This window comes from Pseudophryne corroboree, chromosome 6 (genome assembly GCF_028390025.1).
Source record: "Pseudophryne corroboree isolate aPseCor3 chromosome 6, aPseCor3.hap2, whole genome shotgun sequence".
NCBI classification, from domain to species: Eukaryota; Metazoa; Chordata; class Amphibia; order Anura; family Myobatrachidae; genus Pseudophryne; species Pseudophryne corroboree.
Genome location: NC_086449.1, coordinates 544,013,221 through 544,034,190, shown reverse-complemented (window position 1 = coordinate 544,034,190; position 20,970 = coordinate 544,013,221). Strand labels below are relative to the sequence as shown.

General features: G+C 45.8%; 1 protein-coding gene across 2 annotated transcripts in view; it reads left to right on the top strand.

Annotated features, from left to right (window-relative positions):
• RLIG1 (RNA 5'-phosphate and 3'-OH ligase 1) overlaps positions 1-20,970 on the top strand; it is a 164,048-nt gene that overhangs the window by 13,712 nt on the left and 129,366 nt on the right. For both annotated transcript variants that reach the window (XM_063930502.1, XM_063930501.1), the window contains exon 2: positions 18,915-19,032. In XM_063930502.1, the coding sequence (XP_063786572.1) occupies positions 18,915-19,032 (118 nt within the window). The remainder of the gene's footprint in view (positions 1-18,914; positions 19,033-20,970) is intronic.

Here is a 20,970-nt window from a genome sequence, read left to right as displayed (position 1 = left end):
TGGTCGTGATGTAATAGATTTTCCAATATTACCGATCTTCTCAAAAGACTACTCAAATTGTCTCCTTAAGCCAAAGGTCAAGGGATCTCCCAACATGACCCTCTCAAGGAGGGACACAATGCTCTGCTTCTGGACTTCCCTCTTAATTTATGATCCATTTACTTGCATCCACAATTGGATGAATGTTCTCACTTTTATGTAAAAGTGCACCTACTTTTTATATATTCTTTGAATTATAAATTGACGATTTTTAAACCAAAATACTACACTATATGTGCCTTTTTATATTTCTCTGACGTCCTAGTGGATGCTGGGGACTCCGTAAGGACCATGGGGAATAGACGGCACCGCAGGAGACTGGGCACATCTAAAGAAAGCTTTAGGACTATCTGGTGTGCACTGGCTCCTCCCCCTATGACCCTCCTCCAAGCCTCAGTTAGATTTCTGTGCCCGGCTGAGCTGGATGCACACTAGGGGCTCTCCTGAGCACCTAGAAAGAAAGTATAGTTTAGGTTTTTTATTTTCAGTGAGACCTGCTGGCAACAGGCTCACTGCACCGAGGGACTAAGGGGAGAAGAAGCGAACCTACCTAAGTGGTGGTAGCTTGGGCTTCTTAGGCTACTGGACACCATTAGCTCCAGTGGGATCGAACACAGGACCCGACCTAGTCGTCCGTTCCCGGAGCCGCGCCGCCGTCCCCCTTACAGAGCCAGAAGCAAGAAGGTGGTCCGGAAAATCGGCGGCTGAAGACTTCTCCAAGGTAGCGCACAGCACTGCAGCTGTGCGCCATTGCTCCTCATGCACACCACATACTGCGGTCACTGATGGGTGCAGGGCACTGGGGGGGGCGCCCTGAGCAGCAATATTAACACCTTGGCTGGCGAACTGACACCATATATAGCTCCAGGGGCTATATAGGTGTTTATTAACCCCTGCCAGAACTTTTATAATAGCGGGAGAAAGCCTGCCGAAAAAGGGGCGGAGCCATCTCCCTCAGCACACTGGCGCCATTTTCCCTCACAGCTCTGCTGGAGGGATCGCTCCCTGGCTCTCCCCTGCAGTCCTGCACTACAGAAAAGGGTTAAAAAGAGAGGGGGGCACAAATTAGGCGCAGTGTGTGTATATATATATATATATATATATATATTTATATTATGCAGCTATAAGGGAAAACACTCTCTATAGGTGATATCCCTGTGATATATAGCGCCCTGGTGTGTGCTGGCATACTCTCCCTCTGTCTCCCCAAAGGGCTTTGTGGGGTCCTGTCCTCTGTCAGAGCATTCCCTGTGTGTGTGCTGTGTGTCGGTACTGCGGTGTCGACATGTATGATGAGGATAATGATGTGGAGGCGGAGCAAATGCCTGTGAATGGGATGTCACCCCCTGCGGGGTCGACACCGGTGTGGATGGACTTATGGAGTGTCAACTCCTTACATAAAAGGTTTGACGACATAGGACAGCCGGCTGCTCAGCTTGTGTCTGTCCAAGCGTCTCACATGTCATCAGGGGCTCTAAAACGCCCGCTACCTCAGATGGCAGACACAGATGTTGACACGGATACCGACTCCAGTGTCGACGACTATGAGACTAGTGTACCTTCCAATAGGGCCACCCGTTACATGATTGAGGCAATGAAAAATGTATTACACATTTCTGATAATACCCCAGATACCACAAAAAAGGGTATTATATTTGGTGACAGAAAACTACCAGTAGTTTTCCTGCATCTGAGGAATTGATATGAGGTGTGTGAGGAAGCGTGGACTTCCCCCGATAAGAAATTGATAGCAGCGTACCCTTTTCCGCCAGAGGATAGGTCACGTTGGGAAATAACCCCTAGGGTAGATTAAGCGGTTACACGCTTATTAAAAAAGGGGGCACTACCGTCACGCCCTGAAGGACCTGCTGATAGAAAGCAGAAAACTACCCTTAAAACTATATACACACACATGGGCATTATATTGAGACCTGCTATTGCCTCGGCATGGATGTGCAGTGCGGCAGCTGCGTGGTCAGATTCCCTGTCGGATAATATTTATACTATAGATAGGGACAATATTTTGCTGAAAATAGAGCATATAAAAGACGCTGTCTTATACATGCGTGATGCACAAAGGGATATTTGCCGACTGGCATCACTAAATAAGCGCTATGTAAAACCATTGCCGCCAGACAGGGGTTATGGACTCGGCAATGGTCGGGCGATGCCGGTTCAAAACAGCACATGGAAGTTTGCCCTAGAAGGGGGTGGAACTGTTTGGGGGATGGTCTTTCAGACCTCGTTTCCACAGCTACGGCTGGGAAATCAAAACTTTTGCCACAAGCTACCCCACAGCAAAAGTAAGCACTGTATTATCAGGTACAGTCCCTTCGGTCCCAGGAAAGTAGAGGGCTAGAGGCTCATCTTTTCTGCCATGAGGAAAAGGTAGAGGGAAAAAGCTGCAGCACACAGCTAGTTCCCGGGAGCAGAAGTCCTCCCCTGCGTCCGGTAAGCCCACAGCATGACGCTGGGGCTGCTCAGGCGGACCCGGGTACGGTGGGGGCCCGTCTCAGAAATTTCAGCGCACAGTGGGCTCTCTCACAGGTGGATCCCTGGGTTCTTCAAACAGTATCTCAGAGGTACAGGCTGGAATTCGAGACGTCTCCCCCCCGCCGTTTCCTAAAATCTGCCTTACCGGCAACTCCCTCTGCCAGGGAGGCAGTGTTGGTGGCTATCCTAAAAACTGTATTCACAGCAAGTGATTATCAAGGTACCCTTCCTTCAACAGGAAAAGGGTTACTTTTCCACAATGTTTGTGGTACCGAAACCGGACGGTTCGGTGAGACCCATCTTAACTTTAAAATCCTTGAACACATATAACAAAAGATTCAAGTTCAAGATGGAATCGCTCAGGGCGATTATTGCGATCCTGGACGAGGGGGATTACAGGGTCTCTCTGGACATCAAGGATACTTACCTGCATGTCCCCATTTACCCTCCTCACCAGGAGTACCTCAAGATTGTGGTACAGGACTGTCACTATCAGTTCCAGACGCTGCCGTTTGGATTATCCACGGCACCGAGGGTCTTTACCATGGGTAATGACCGAAATGATGATACTCCTTCGCAAGAAGGGAGTTTTAATTATCCCGTACTTGGACGATCTCCTGATAAAGGCGAGGTCCAAGGAACAGTTGGTAAGGGGGTAGCACTTTCTCGGGAAGTGCTGCAACAGCAGGACTGGATTCTCAATTCCAAAGTCACAGCTGGTCCCGACAAGAATGATTCTGGAAACAGACCAGAAGAAAGTGTTTCTTCCAATGGAAAAAGCCGAGGAGTTGTCATCTCTAGTCAGAAACCTCCTAAGACCGGGACAGGTGTCGGTACATCAATGCACACGAGTCCTGGGAAAAATGGTAGCTTCGTACAAAGCAATTCCATTCGGAAAGTTCCACGCAAGGATTTTCCAGTGGGACCTGTTGGACAAATGGTCCGGGTCCCATCTCCAGATACAGCAGCGGATAACCCGGTCGACAAGAACCAGGGTGTCGCTGCGGTGGTGGCTGCAGAGGGCTCATCTACTAGAGGGGTGCAGATTCGGAATACAGGACTGGGTCCTGGTGACCACGGATGCCAGCCTTCGGGGTTGGGGTGCAGTCACACACGGAATAAAATTCCATGGACTATGTCCAAACAGGAGTTTTTCACTTAACATAAATTTTCTGGAGATAAGAGCCATTTACAAGGCCCTAAGCAAAACAAGGCCCCTGCTTCACCAGCCGTACTGATCCAATCAGACAACATCACGGCGCTCGCCCATGTAAACAGGCAGGGCGGCACAAGAAGCAGGAGGGCGATGGCAGAAGCCACAGGGATTCCCCGTTGGGCGGAAAATCATGTGATAGCACTGGCAGCAGTGTTCATTCCGGGAGTGGACAACTGGGAAGCAGACTTCCGCAGCAGACTCCACCCGGGAGAATAGGGACCTGGAGGGTACATAACTTTTTGGTTTTCATTTCATCTCATGACACTCCACCCAAAGCTACTCTTCTGGTTATCCTATCAACTAGGACAACAATGAAGGTGACTCCATAACATTTCTTCCATTGTTTTTCCATGTCACAGAAACATTGCATGTGTGTTACAGGTGACCATCCTAATCATCTCTCCTTCACTTCACAGTAATGCCATTGTTAGTGATACATTATTTGGATCAAGCATCAAAAGGAAACTTGGGTATAAGAGTCTGGCCGGCATATCACTTATTGCATGACGACCTTGTGCCTGAGCTGTACTGTATGTAGACGGAGCATTTGGTTTTGCTAATGACTTACATAGACTCCATAAGAGAGCATGCCGACATAGCATATTGTTGATAGTGTTCACGCTAGGCTGTTTTAGCAGGGCGCCGCGCCATGCCCAATTTTTTTTAAAGGCAAAATCCGCCCTGCCCCTTCTGAGGCACCCTGCTAGAACAGCCGCCCGCTTCCTGCCCTCCCAGCGTGAGTGGATGCCGTGCGCATGCGCACGGCATCCACTCACGCTATGGGAGAGAGCTGGGGGAAGCCCAGCACCTCCGTCTGTGCTGGGCACTCCCCCAACAGTGACGTCGCCGGCCACAGACGCCCCCTATAGCAACGTCTGTGGGCCGCACCACCCACTAAAATGACGTTTACATGACCACGCCCCCTATTTTACATGGCAGTGCCCCCGTTTAGCGCGCGCCAATATGCCCCCGGAGTCCGGCGACCTGCCCTATTTCAATCCTAGAAGGAACACTAGTTGAATGTTAACGTGTAATCTTAAACATCTATAAATGTTCTGTTGCAAGACTTTCAATGTGCTCAGAATATTGCTACTGTGACAGATGATCTAGTATATACTAGCTGGAGTACCCGGCGTTGCCCTGGATTTTAAGAATGTCTGTTTACAATGTTATTTATACTGTGTGTTTAATATTTACATTTATTTTTGAAGATAGCTGAATACCCGTGTTTTGGTACGGGATGAGGATGGTAAATTAGAATGATAGTTTGTTAATTTACGTTGATTAGAGATCTTGTATATAGGCATATCTTGCTTCCCTGATGCACTTTGTGTAGTGGCTGCACTCCTTTTTGGTCCCCCAGGGGACCCTGCTCTTCCCACTATACAACTCTCAGTCTGTGGCTTCATGCTGCCTCCATTCCCCTCCTCACATCATGTCACTGGCCCTGTCACATGCAGCCCTGTCATCACTGAAATATCATGCATGTCCTGATTTAGTGTGTGCTGCTGGCCCTCCCCTAGGGGTGCTAGTGGTGTGTTACCTCCACAATGTTTGTTCCCAGAGTGTAAGACATATGTGTAGCAAGTTTGGTGTAAATTGCTCCAGGCATTCCAGAGTTATGCTGACTGCTGAAAAACTCTCTGCTGCTGCCTCACCCCTAGGGGTGCTAGGGGTGTCTAAACCCCACAGTGTTTGTTCCCAGATTGTAAGGTATACAGTATGTGTACCAAGTTTTGAGTACATTGCTCCAGCAATTCCGAAGTTATGCTGTCTCCTGATATATCTCTGTGCTGCTGTCTTCCCCCCCTAGGGCTGCTAGGGATTTCTAATTGTGTTAGTTGCCTCCTCCGTGTTTTAATACGCTTGTATGTAAAATTTCACGATCGTCGCTTGTAAACTGTGGATTTGTATAGAAAGACAGAAGGATGGATTTTCGCTTTTATATAGTACAGATGTATCCACCGTTATCTTGAGTAGTTTTCTGTGCCTAGTCGCAACATGACTTATTAGCATAAACCCTTCAGCTATTGTTCTCAACTGCAATACAATACAGAGAACAATACAGCAGGGGATTAAGTCTGACTGGCCAGTCACAGTTAATCCTTTTAACCGTCAAGATAAGGATACATCTGTAGATACACTTAGTTACTTTGATATGTGACTGTCATACTTGGCAACATTTTATGACCAATTCCAGGGATGCTTGGTGACTGAGCCCAGTGCATGGTGGAATGTCATGTGCGGATCTGTCTAGGAGTACCTTGGTGCACTACAACTCCCATCGTGTCATGTTTACTGGACTTCATTATAATGTGATGATTTGTTTTTAATTCATGTTAATTACTCATGTTCCATACATGTTCATTTATACCACTTAATGTGCACATAACACAGTGTTTATAGGGCCTAATTCAGGCCTGATTGCTCGCTAGCGTTTTTTGAAGCGCTGCCATCAGGTCAGAACTGCGCATGCATATGCACCGCAATGTGCAGGCACGTCGCACAGGTACAAAGCGGTTCGTTGCTCTGCGATGGGTTTGTGCAAAGAATCTATTCGCATGGGCGATCGCAAGGAGATTGACAGGAAGAAGGCATTTGTGGGTGTCAACTGACAGTTTTCTGGGAGTGGTTGGAAAAACTCAGGCATTCCCAAGCGTTTGCAGGGCGGGTGTCTGACGTGAATTTCCGGTCCCGGACAGATTGAAGTGAACGCAGCAGATGAGTAAGTCCTGGGCTACTCAGAAACTGCACAACATTTTTTTGTACCGCTCGGCTGCACATGCGATCGCACACTTGCACAGCTAAAATACACTCCCCGGTGGGCGGAGACTATGTGAACGCAGGACTGCAAAAAACAGCTAGCGAGCAATTAGGTCTGAATTGGCCCCATAGATCCTCCAGAAACCCCATGGGGCTGTTTTTCTGGTCCTTGTCAGGTTTGGCCATCCAAGTGTGAGATCAAATTGAGCAATAAGCCTGGGTCGCAGCTCCAGAGGCGTAATGGGCCTGCGTGTGGCCAGCTGTACAGTGGAGACATCGGATAACAGCCCATGTCCTCTCATGCTTTACAGTGTTTAGTTGCAAAATTGGTGGTGGTGGTGGGTGTTTGGTAGGCTAAAGCACTGGGGCTCGTTACAAATACTGGAGTCTATTTACTAAGCCTTGTAGAGAGATAAAGTGGACGGAGATAAGTACCAGCCAATTAGCTGCTGTCATATTATAGGCTATATTTGAAAAATGACAGGAGCTGATTGGCTGGTGCTTTATCTCCATCCACTTCATCTCTCTCCAAGGCTTAGTACATAGACCCCATTGTATGCAGTGGAGGTGATGAAATGGTTAAAAAAATAGATACTTTTTTTGCTGGTGAGCTACAGGGCCCAGATATCACACACTTACCAAGTTCTTGGCTGCCAGTTGGGAGGGGTATGGCGCAACCATGTGGGCAGTGCAGGGGCATGACGGCATAATCGCATCATCAAGGGACAGTATATAAAGCCACGATTACATCATTGTAAAGCCAGGGAAGGGGCCATGATGATGGGATTCAGCAGGAATAGCGTCATCAGCTCGACTGGACTGGTCACTTCACACGGGAAGTGGGCTTCAGCGTGGAACTGAGGCGTTACTGAAGATATGCCTACACCTTGGTGTCTGCTATCCTGGAGTCTCCAAGACATTGCAGGAGAATAGGCATATACAAGGGTGTAGCTACCATAGGTGCAGGGAGTGCAGCTGCTATGAGGCCCAGTGCTGAAAGGGGCCACCTTCCCTGTCACAGCTACACGTTATATACAAGGGTGTAGCTACCATAGGTGCAGGGAGTGCAGCTGTTATGGGGCCCAGTGCTGAGAGGGGCCACCTTCCCTGTTAGTTACATGTGTTATATACAAGGACATAGCTACCATAAGTGCAGGGAGTGCAGCTGCTATGCAGAGCTGAGAGGGGCAACCTTCCCTGTCACAGTTACACGTTATATACAAGGACATAGCTACCATAAGTGCAGGGAGTGCAGCTGCTATGCAGAGCTGAGAGGGGCAACCTTCCCTGTCACAGTTACACGTTATATACAAGGGTGTAGCTACCATAGGTGCAGGGAGTGCAGCTGTTATGGGGCCCAGTGCTGAGAGGGGCCATCTTCCCTGTTAGTTACATGTGTTATATACAAGGACATAGCTACCATAAGTGCAGGGAGTGCAGCTGCTATGCAGAGCTGAGAGGGGCAACCTTCCCTGTCACAGTTACATGTGTTTATATACAAGGGTATATCTACTATAGGTGCAGGGAGTGCAGCTACCAGGGCGCGGATTGGCCCACCAGGTCACCATGACAGATTTCGATGGGCTGGTCCCATATCCCCCTCAGCCAGGCCGATTCACACTCAGGCTGGACTGGCTCACACTGCTTCCAGTACTTGTTCATTGGAATGCAATCTGGAAGTTAGACTAGCGGGCACTTCCAGGTGCCGCTAACCGTGAAATGAGGTGATGCTGTTCTACCAATGTGGGACTTTGAGAAAGTTAACCAGCCCAGCAGCATCCTCTCCCTGGCCACGGCCAAAGGTCTCTTCAATGAGCCCGGCCCAGGAGCAGCAGCAAAGCGATGGTCGGAGCCGGGTTCACTGCATTCGCTGCCACCCTAGCTCCCGCACTCTCGCTGAACTGGCCAGAGCAGCGACTGAGCACTGAAGGGGACCCAGCAGAGAGGTTATTTTTAATTACATTATTTGCATTATCATGTTAGTATAAGGGTTAGGGCGTCCCTGGTCACAGTGTATGGTTTGGGGATTGGACAGGAGCAGGATGTACATTGTTCTCAGGATGCCAGCTGATCAGACAGCACTCACAGCTAGTCCTGGGACAATCTCTAATGCAAAGTCCTTCAGCCTTATAGCTGCCCAATGTCTGTCCATGATGATGGACAATTTATGCGGTGTCTACATACTGTATGTAATGCGGTGGCTGTGTATGTAATGTGGTGCTAGTCGTATAATGCGGTGCTATACGTGTAGTGTGGTGCTATACGTGTAGTGTGGTGCTATACGTGTAGTGTGGTGCTATTCGTGTAGTGTTGTGCTATTCGTGTAATGTTGTGCTATTTGTGTAATGCAGTGCTATACGTGTAGTGCTATACATGTAATGCAGTGCTATTTGTATAATGTGGTGCTATTCATGTAATAATGTGGTGGCTATGTATGTAATATGGTGGCTATGTATGTAATTAGGGGCGGATTGGCCGGTATCCGGACTCCTGGTCGACAACAAAAAGGTCGACACACCTTAGGTCGACGCCAATTGGTCGACACACCTTAGGTCGACATGGACACAAGGTCGACATGGACACAAGGTCGACAGGAACAAGGTCGACATGGAAAAAGGTCGACATGAGTTTTTTTATGTTTTTTTTTTTTTTTTCCTTTTTCCGAACCTTTTCATACTTAACGATCCACGTGGACTACGATTGGAACGGTAATCTGTGCCGAGCGAAGCGGTAGCGGAGCGAAGGCACCATGCCCGAAGCATGGCGAGCGAAGCGGTGCACTAATTGGGGTTCCCGGTCACTCTACGAAGAAAACGACACAAAAACAAACAAACTCATGTCGACCTTTTTCCATGTCGACCTTGTTCCTGTCGACCTTTTGTCCATGTCGACCTAAGGTGTGTCGACCAATTGACGTCGACCTAAGGTGTGTCGACCTTTTTGTTGTCGACCCTGAGTCCCAGACCCGATTGGCCACTGGGACAGATTCTGCTGCGCTGGTCCCCTGTGTCTGTGTTTCACTACATGTGTGTGCTCCCTCCCTGTACTGTTCTGTATGTAGTGTGTGCTCCCTCTCCCTGTTCTTTAAAACATATATGGTTAAAAAAAGGGGTTTGTAGAATGAAAAATCAATAAAATCAGAAGTAGATTAAAGGCATGACTGCAGTGTCAGTAGGCACTGAAAGCGGGCATATCAGTCCTTGTACATTCATACGTACAGATGTGCATCAGGGAAGGGTATTGTAGCAGCATATGCATAAAGGGGGTCATTCCGAGTTGATCGCTCGCTGCCAATTTTCGCAGTGCTACAATTAGGTAAAAAAACTGCAAACTGCGTATGCGCCGCAATGTGCACGCGCGTCTTATGGGTACAAAGGGGGTAATTCCAAGTTGATCGCAGCAAGATTTTTGATAGCAATTGGATAAAACCATGTGCACTGCAGGGGAGGCAGATATAACATGTGCAGAAAGAGTTAGATTTGGGTGGGTTATTTTATTTCTGTGCAGGGTAAATACTGGCTGCTTTATTTTTACACTGCAAATTAGATTGCAGATTGAACACACCCCACCCAAATCTAACTCTCTCTGCACATGTTATATCTGCCTCCCCTGCAGTGCACATGGTTTTGCCCAATTGCTATAAAAAATCCTGCTGCGATCAACTTGGAATTAGCCCGAAAGAGCATTGTTGTGCAATGGTTTTAGCGACTAATCCATTCGCACAGCCGATCTCAAGGAGATTGACAGGAAGAGGGCGTTTGTGGGTGGCAACTGACCGTTTTCTGGGAGTATTTGGGAAAACGCAGGCGTGTCCAGGCGTTTGCAGGGCAGGTGTCGGACGTCAATTCCGGGACCTCTGTCGCTAGAATCATCGCACAGGATAAGTAACTGCAGGGCTGGTCTTGTTTTGCACCAAATGTGTTCGTGTCGCTCGGCTGCACATGCGATCGCATACTTGCAAAGTGAAAATACACTCCACCATGGGTGGCGACAATGTGTTTGCACGGCTGCTAAAAGTAGCTAGCGAGCGATCAACTCAGAATGAGGACCACAGTCACAGGTAAACAGCATACAGCGATCGCACTGAGCTGAAAAAAAAGTGGGACCCATGGACCCCTCACTTGGGGTCCTACCTGTCCTTTTCTGGGTCCCAACGGAAAGAAGATTTTTATTAATCTTATTAAATGATTCACATATAAAAACAGAATTGACTTGGACACTACAAAAGTGCTGCAAGGGGGGAGGAAGGGGGGGTGACAATGCTGCTGGACTGTGTAGCATAGAGGACACTATGCACCAGAGCTGTAACTACCGTGTTTCCCCAATAATAAGCCCTACCCCGAAAATAAGCCCTACCCTTGCTTTTGGAAACTGGTCCAAAATAAGCCCTATCAAAATTCTTATTACCCGAGTCCGTGCACTAAATTCAATGCCCCCAGCTCCACCCCCGCTAACCCCCTTCACCGCCGCCCTGCTAGAGGGATGCTGTACAGTACTGAAGACTCCATCTCCAAGTCCCAGGGATGCATTGCGCCCTGCGCATGATGTCACCACGCACATCACGCGGCTTCTGTACACGGCGGGAGCGGAGTAGCAGTGGCGCTGGCAGAAAGCAAGAAGAAGAACTGGAACTGGAAAGTGCTGTAGGTGAGGAGCAGGACTGGGGGCATGGTGGCTGTAAAAGGAGGACTGGGGGCTGTGAAAGCAGGACTGGGGGCATGGTGGCTGTAAAAGGGGGGCTGTAAAAGCAGGACTGGGGGAATGGTGGCTGTAAAAGGAGGACTGGGGGCTGTAAAAGCAGGACTGGGGCCATGGTGGCACCTGTTTTTTTAAATTTGCTGTCAATGTTAATTAAAATAAGCCCTACCCCGAAAATAAGCCCTATGGTGTTTTTTGTTGGAAAAAAAATAATAAGACAGTGTCTTATTATCGGGGAAACACGGTAGACATTTTGGCGCCCTTCGGCAGAAAGTGAATTGGTGCTCCCCCTCCTGTATCCGAAAGAATGGACAGTGCGCGCCTAAGGCATTATACACATTGCACCAAGTAAAGCACATTTCAATACAATAAAAAAAAATAAAAAATCAGTTAATGTCATTTTGAAACCCAAATAATTATCCTGCTGCTAGCTAGGAGGACCCACGGTGCAATGCTGCAGGATGAGACTGCACAGTGAATCTTGCAGAAGTTTATGCTGCCTGGCTGAGGCTAGTAGTCTCACATAGATTACAGGCTCCACAGCACATAAACATTGATCGCACCCCAGTGGCTGTGCTGAGACTGACACTCCTCTTATCCAATTACAGTCACATGCCCAGCATTCTCAGACCCTCACCCTGCAACAAAGTTTGTAGGCAACCCACGCCACATGTTGGCATCATGCACCTGCCCAACACATGTAGCACTAAGCACCAACCACACTGAACCGCCCCACTCGGAGCTGGTAAACAATCAGCATTTAGTACTGAGTCACACCCACAGTGACCATTCCCCATACGAGCCGGTGTACTGACCGTCCATTCCCCATTCCCCCCTGCAGAAACCCCCCAGTTGGAACAGCCACAATGACCAGCCCCTCTCCCCCCGCGGGATCCCCCAGCGGCGTTCACAGGATACAGACAGCCACAATCCCCATCCCCCTATCCCCCCCCACGAGGTCCCCCCAGCGGGAACCCCTAGTGCCGTCACCGCAGGAAAACAGTCACCACAGCAGCAATGGCCACTGCCCTAACCCCTCTCCCCCCAGAGACGCCTCACGGATCCCTGCACTTCTTTAACATGCGACGCGTCCGCAGCTATGTAATCTCCCCCTGCAGCACACTGCGACCCGACTGTCACACGGTCATGTACTCCCCAGCAGATAGCCGCGTACACTTTACCAGGGAGTTGTGTGATGCCCGGACCCAGCCCATGCGTTCACAGCCGGAGGTTATACAGCAGTGAGCACCCACCATCGCAGCTCCTCGTAGGAACCCTAAAGCAGTCATCCCAGTAAAAACAGCCACCTCTACATAGTCAGCCCCTCTTTCTGCAGAGATACCAGGTAAACCCCGGCCACTACGATGTCTGTCACCCACCACAGACGACACCTCGGGAACCCCCTCAGCAAGCCCAGCTTGTGTTTACACGCTTCACTTTGCCATCACCAGCAACTCCTCTGACACTCAGCCACCACCCGCTTCACTCACCTGCCGCAAGCACTTGCGTGGTGCAGGAGAGGTGCCAAAGAGGAGGGGAATGGTTCCACCTCCTGTGTTTATAACATGCAGCCGGGGCCAGTATTAATCAATCATACAAATACCGCCAGAGATTGGATGCTGAGGAGTGCGTCCCTGGGGACCCTCCCACTTCAAAGACTTGAGTCCCAGGGCTTCAAAATCGGGTAAAAAACGTGCCATGGCGCATTTTTGCGATCACTGGCATAACGTAAAGCGAAGGAGGCCCCAACTGTGTCTATCTCAGAATCAAGACCTCTGAGGAGTGACCCCGCCCTCTTGACAGGCCCCTCCCCCTCAACAGACTCCACCCTCATTAGGGCTGCTTCCATAAATTTCTCGGGCTGGTGTTCGATCCCAATCTGCCCCTGGCTGTCGCTGTGTGGGTGGGAGGGTCCTGAGAAAAGCCAGTCAAGTGAAGACATGCGAGAAATCATATGCGATATATCTCTGGTGCTTAAAAACTAGCCGCGATGTGCACCTGATGGCTGTGATTACGATTTATTCTATGTGCAGCATGTCTGACCACCGACTCGGGCCCGCAGCGCACAGGACAGCGCATCGGATCGGATGTCAGAAACATCCGATTTGGCCACTTTTCACCCGATCCTTCAGAATCGGGTGAAAATTGCCCATATCGGACAAGTGTATGGGGCCCTTAAGGAGTGAGTTTTGACTTCAGATTTGCTTACTCCTCCTGTATCCTTCTGGGGAGTCGTCTTCAGACGTACAGTGCATTCCAATTTGGGGGCAACAAACCAACGCCTAGGGGGAATTCAGTTAGGTGCCAGTTTCAGGTAGAAATCCCAATTTGCACTACTTGCAGTGAGGTTGTGCAAATTTTGGCCAAAAAGCAAATTGGAAAAAGAGCATGAAAAAGTGGGGGAACCTTCCTGGACCCCCCAAAAAGTGACAACTTCGTTAGCAGGACCATATAAAAGGCTGCTAGTTGGCATAAGGAAAGTTCTGGATGCTTTTAAAAGATGTCAGATGGCTGATTTGTGCATTTTGTGAAAAGGAAAATAATGTAAAAAGCTTACAAACTTAGTTTCATTATGAAGGAGTTAAAAAAAAAAAAATGAGGTCACCTTTATTCTTTTCTCAAAAATCTAAAAAAATATGAAAAGCTATTAGTTTTCATTAAACTAAATACTTGAATTGCTTTTGGGGTGCATAAACTAACAAAAACATTTATTTTGGTGTAATTTGAGGTCATTTTATTTTTTTCACACCCAAAATGACATGTAATTATTGGCCGAATTAAGATAAATGAAAACTTCCAAATGTTTAATTAGTCATTAGGGGTTTCACCAAGGGGTTCAGAAACAAGTCCCGACATTTTTACCTTGAAATAAAGATTTTCCCTACCTTTTCATCTGCTCTTGGGGGTGCAAAATAGAACAGGCAAATAAACTCTGAAAAAGAAATGCAAGTTTGGAATTGAATTGCAAGTGTAATTAGCAATGCAAATTTGCTGTGAATTTGCCTTGCTGGATTAAACTCGCACCTAATTGAATTCTCCTTTTAGTTCTGCATTTCATAAAAAATTCTGTCATGCCCCCTAGCACTAAATCATGTCACTAATTTGCTCCCCAATGCAAAAATATGTCTCACAGAATGAAGTTTGCCATAAATATCCCACCCCCATCCCAAACTTAACTCACTGCAACGATCTCCCATTATCCCCAGCAATAACAGCTGAAATTACAGCACACAGTACCGTGCATGGCTGTGTTATATTAGATCTACTTAACTATATATGCTTTTAATAGGAAATTCTGCACATTAAGGTGTATCGAGTTGAAGGCTTTTGTTGCTTTGACTGAGCACCAATATTGTGTGTTTTCATGGAGGGCAAGGTACTTTCATTGCACGGTCTGGGTAAACTTCTGTTCATTATGAGACTGCTGGGAAAGGTGAACTTGACATTACTGACGTAGGTATGTGTGCACAGTTTTATGCAAGGGAGATTTAGGTCAGACTCATTATGTCAAATAAGCCATCCCATTGTCTGTTTGCCAAATCTTCTGTTCAAGTCATCAGTCTCTTGTGGTTGAGTGCTCAGAACCGCATTCAAAGGTGGTCTTTCAATATTTGGGATTGTATGCTAGTGACAATAAATGACAGCCTTCATATTTGGAGAATAGTTATTCTTGAGGCTTGCTTTAAGGGTCTATGGACACTTATGAGCAATGTCCTGGAGCAAAGAGTGGTGTTCCACACCTCAATAATACCCATTTCACATCGCGCAAATAACCCGGTATCGACCCGGTATATTGCTGGGTTGACACTGGTCACTGTGCGATGTGAAAGGGCTCATGGAGAATTCCCGGGTCGCCTGATACGGTAATTCAATCCGGGTTATAAGAAGGGTTATTCCCGGGTTGAATACCGGGTCAGTGGCAGTGTGAATAGGTTGCTAGGTCGATGCAACCCGGGACCTGTTCACTACATAGGGAGAGGCGACGCGGAGATGAGCTCATCTCCCAGCACTGCCCCGGATGCCGACTCCACCCCCCACCACTATAGCAACCCAACCCTGCATATTGCCAGGTCGGGAATCCAGATCTTAGCTCCAATGCCGGATCCCACCCGGGAAGGACCTGTTTCCAATTCCCGGGTGGGATTTGGCATTGGGAATGTGAAAGTGGCTGTAGTGGTCTTCATCTCACGTGCAAAAAGGCTGTAAAGATCCAGTCCCACCACAAGAGATGTACCAGGAGTCCTCTTGCAATAAGAGAGACCTACCATATTATGTCAAAGCAAAATGTTCTGCCCATCATGATCGTTTCCATTCTGGGCATAGACAAGTGGGAGGCAGATTTTTTTTTCTTAAGCCGACATGCTCTTCATCCTTGAGAATTGTCTCTTCATGCAAAGGTCCGTCTTCAGCTGGTGGACAGGTGGAATCAGCCAGACACTAACAGGAAGACATTTTGGGAATACCACTGTGTGCAAAATTTATGTATCATAATTCCGAACTGAAGGCAATTCTGGTAGATGCAATGTCATCTCAAATCTACTTGTTCCTTCCAGTTGTGATGCGTCAGAAGTTGCTAAAGAAAGTTTAAAAAGGATGGTGTTCCAGTAATATGTAATGTTACACAGATATTCTTAACATGGCAAAGGTCATTTTCTTCACATGAGGTTTTAATAGCTGTGCTTTAATTGTGTGACTGTTCAAGTCATGGTCCTTAGAGCTAAGGGTTTGTTAGAGAAAATGATTTAGATCAGTGGTTCTTAAACTGAACTGTCAAGTTGGGGTAATTACTAATCCAGCAAAATAGAATAACTTTACATGATTAAAGAAATCCACAAAACATGACCCAAGAAGTGGAGTTAACAACACCTGATTTACACTATAATTAAGCCAGAACATTGGAAGACATACATATCTTGGTGTGAGCAGCAGGTGTCTCCTTCTTAAATAATTTGCCACTGCCTTTATAGGAGGGCTTGGATGGGAGTTGAGACTGGACATACGCTGAGCACCTTTTCATCCAACTAGCCAACTGAAGGATTACATCGGTCAACACAAATTTTGAGTCTGGGTTTTGCATATCTGATTTTTAGTTCTTCCACATTACTAATTAAAGAAAAAATAGTTTTACCCCAAAAAATTTGCTTTTGTAGCTATCAGAATGAAATTACGGATTTTAAGAAAACGTCCCTATTTTCATAACTTTGTTGTATGTAAAAATTAAACAAACTTTTGTTATGAATTTGAATTACTTTTATTTACAAAAAAATTAAAACAAACAATTACTGTAACAGAATATATATAAAAAAAAAAAAAAGTTCTGATCTGCCTTTTGCCATGTGACAGGTCAAAGGGTTACAGCCTCCATTTTTGTTACTACTCCGTTATCTGTGCATGAGTTGCTGTGTTAAGTATCCTCTACCCCAGAGACTTATATCTTATTTCTGTGAACTGTTTATTCTCGTTTGTTGCATGTACAGTGATCTATTCTGCAGAACTACAGCTATATTATATGGACAATCATTCCAGTCTGTATTAATAAAAGGTTTACAGTTCCAGAAATCTCATTGTCTGTGCATTGAGAGATGGACATAGTTTAGTTATCTGAATAGTTACACACTGTTTACGTGTAATGAGTGTCAGAATACCACTTGCTTTCCCCCCACTCGTCCCCTCCCTTACTTACTAAAACACGCTTCTCCTTATATGGTCATTCAAAAACTTGAATATTTTATTGATCATTGTAAAAGTGACAAAAGCAACGTTTTTAAAAAATAAACTAAGGTTTTGGTTATTTTTTGATATAGAGAATCAGAAAATAGTCATTTAAAATAAAGACTCAAATTTTTATTTTTGTTGACTGGTGTTATCTAAACAGTCATGAAGTATGACTCCATACACTATCCATCTTTTTATCAAACCAACCATCTAAACAAAAGTTCACTCCATATGAATGCATTTTCTAACGTCGCAGAAATAGGCATACTTAGTTTTGTGAAGGTTCAGGTTTGTTTATTTTTTCATAGAAAACTGTCCCTGTTGCCGGAAATCCCAGATGTATTTGAAAGTCATACTGCATGTACAGCCTCCAATTTTTTTTTTTGTCTTCCTTTAGCTCTTTGGGATTTTAATTTTATAGTAAATGGTTTATAGTGGAGGTGGGTAAAACTCAATCCTCAGGGAACAGTTTGTTTTCCAGACCATCTGTGTGTAGCTTTTGTTTTATATGTGTCTTGTAATTTTCCATGAGGTTTGGTCTGTCCTTCAGGCCAAGCCCTTTTTTTTCCAGCCTAAAATGATGTACACGTTTCACATTAATCGGAATATTGTAATTTTGGCCTTGGACCATTGTAGGTTAACAGAAGAGGGCTAACTTTGTTCATAGTTTGTTCTTTGGGCTTTGTAAACTTATGTTTGGAGTACAAATGATATCTACAGCATGGATGATGGTCCACTGATGTTCAGAAAAGCGGTAGGCTGGCCTACAAGCAGTTTATTGGAATTTGGTTTACTTCCACCATTGGTTAGGCTAATACAGGGCTGTGTAAGTTACCTGTTTTCTGAAAATCTCAAGGCATTTCTACCAGGCTTGTGAGCGTATCCCGGGTCGCATGGCATGGACTTTCGCCTAAGCAGGTGTCTAGGTCTGTCAACTAGTCATCTGGTCATACTTTGACTACATTCTACAGTTTTCATGTGTTATCGTCTAGGGATGCTTCTGGAAGAAAAGCACCCCACACTGTATTACTGAGTATACTTCCCCTTGAAAACCGCCTTGAGATGTCCTAATTATGTTTCCATTTCTCTCAGTTGGAGAACTAAGAAAAGAGTGTATTTTGTACATGCATTAATCATATTTTTTTCTGCTCTTGTACTTTGTTCCGTATGTTTTGAGGGACATGAAATGTCTCCAATTTATGGGAATTATGTGAGAACTAGAAATGATTTCTAAAATGTATTTTCATGCCTTTTTTAATCCGTTACTAAACTGAATTAAGATAATCAAACCCACTATTCATTTTATTCTGCAATTTCAAGCATATGAAAAAGGATGGGACTTTTCACAAATACGGTTGCAGTACAAAATTAATTTCCTTGCCTACCATAATAAAATTGCTGATTGTCAGACCTTACTTAGCAATGAACACCATTGGGCAATGGTTGAACACCCACCATGTGCTCCACACATTCAGTATACCAGCCATGTGCATATACAACTTATATTTTACCTATCTGCGCCTGCTATAAACAACAACACAGCCACACAGTATGCACATTAAACCATTATCTAGCTCTTCTTCAGCAATATGGAAGATTTGAAAAGCAAACAGCTCTGGCTCAGTGCAAGTGATATTTGCATTACAAACTAACAGCCCTATTTGCACCTCCTCTTTTCCGTGTTGTGGTTACAGAAGATCTAGGGTCCATGTAATAGGCCCTCCACAGTTCTGCTATTTGGTGGGAAAGTTTAACTAAAAAAATGTACTGTGTGTAAATATAATTTTACTCATTTTGACTCTGTAGTTAAATTATTATCCAGTGTTTTTGTTACATTGAGGTGAATTGGAAAAGCTACAACATCTGTATGTCGGTGCAGCTCAGAAATGACAGTGACTTTTTCACCACTCATGTATGTTATGTACTGCACTCTATACTAGCTCTACAGGACTCTAAACTAAGTTCTTTTTTTTTTTTCTTTTTATTTTAGATGTTCAAAGTTATTGCTACAGAAACACTGAACCCGGTGGCGCTGAATGCAGATATTCATAATGCAATACCTACTGAGAAGGTAGATGGCACATGCTGCTATGTGGCTCTGCACAAAGGTATACAGATTGATCAATATTCATATTTGATTGTAGTGTGTAAGTTTAGGTATGACAAATGTCAATGGAGGGTATCCTGTAGGGTTGGCAGTCTGGATTTTTGTACATTTTGTTTCTTAAACTAAAACTACAGTATACAGCAATGGGCAATAGCAGCAAGTGATTAGAACAGTTAATTTGGTATTGAGATGTGCCTAAGTTAAAATAACAGTTAAACCTAAAGTTTCTTTTATTTCCCTCCAGCAGCCCCTACTATAGTTTTCCTTTCCCTCTAATCTAGCCACCCCTGCTAACACTTCTGTTGCTGCGTGGGAGATTCGGCTGAGGCAACAGTCCCCTCATAGCAACAGGGATCTCATCATTATAGAATGCCTGTCCCAGTTCAATGTGTTTATGCCAGGAAGATGTGGGGAGCATAACAGCTCTGCCGCAGGACATAGCTGATGATATTCTGCAGTGTATAATGACAGCAGCATGTTGTCTATATTATATTCTCCAAAACCACCGTGCTCACTTACTGATTAGCAGCCAGGCAATGGTGGAAAACTGCACAATCTCATTGTAGAGCAAAAATCCATTTTAGAAAAATGTTTTTTTGCATGATTTTTGGAATTGCAAAACATCTTTGCTTCATTCTCTAATTATAGCTTGCTGTATTTATATGGTAATGTCTTGTGTTAGCAATGAAAATTATAGCACATAGTGACAGTATATATACCTAGGGGGAAAAGCGTTGCCCAGCTCAGTGATATAGGAAAAAATAGGATTTTAAATACCTACCTGTAAATCCTTTTCTCATAGTCCATAAGGGATATTGGGGACAGATTAGTATGATGGGTATAGATCAGGGGTGGGGAACCTTTGGCCCCCCAGCTGTTGTTGAACTACACATACCAGTATGCCTTGCTACAGTTTTGCTATGTGGCCATGCTAAAACTGTTGCAGGGCATGCTGGGATGTGTAGTTTAACAACAGCTGGAGGGCCGAAGGTTCCCCATCCCTGGTATAGATGGATCCAAAGGAGCCAGTGCACTTTAAATTTCTTCAACTAGGTGTGCTGGCTCCTCCCCTCTATGCCTCCTCCTACAGGTCAGTTATAGGTAAAACAATGCCCGAAGGAGAATGACATACTTGAGAGAAGGAACATAACACAAAGTGTGGTGAGAATTTCACACCAGCACACCAATATATAACTTCGCCAGCAACATCTGGCAACATTAACTGCAACAGCTGAACAGGAACACATACAGAGAACCTGCAGAAAGTCACCGCACTGAGGCGGACGCCCAATATCCCTTATGGACTATGAGAAAAGGATTTACCGGTAGGTATTTAAAATCCTATTTTCTCTAGCATCCATAAGGGATACTGGGGACAAATTAGTACGATTAGGATGTCCCAAAGCTTCCAGAACTGGCGGGAACGTGCGGAGACATCTGCAGCACCGCCTGCCCAAACTGGGTATCTGCTTTGGTCGAGTATCAAACTTGTAGAACTTCACAAAGGTGTTCTTCCCCGACCAGGTAGCAGCTCGGCATAGTTGCAGGGCCGAGACTCCACGTGCAGCCGCCCAGGAAGAGCCCACCGATCTTGTAGAGTGGGCCTTCAGAGACTGTGGAACCGGTAAGGCTGCCGACGCATAGGCCTGTTGGATAGTAAGCCTAATCCAATGGACTGCTTAGAAGCAGGGCAACCCTTTTTCTGCGCATCATAGAGCACGAACAAGGAATCTTTCTGATCCAAGCAGTCCTTTTGATAAAAATTTTCAAGGCTCGCACAGCATCCAATGCCTCCGGAGGAGCAGAAGCGTCAGAACTGGAAGGAATCACGATAGGTTGATTCAAGTGAAACGCAGAGATCACCTTCGGCAGGAACTGCTGTCTAGTCCTGAGCTTGGCTCTGTTCTCATAAAAGACCAAGGACTTTTGCACGACAAGG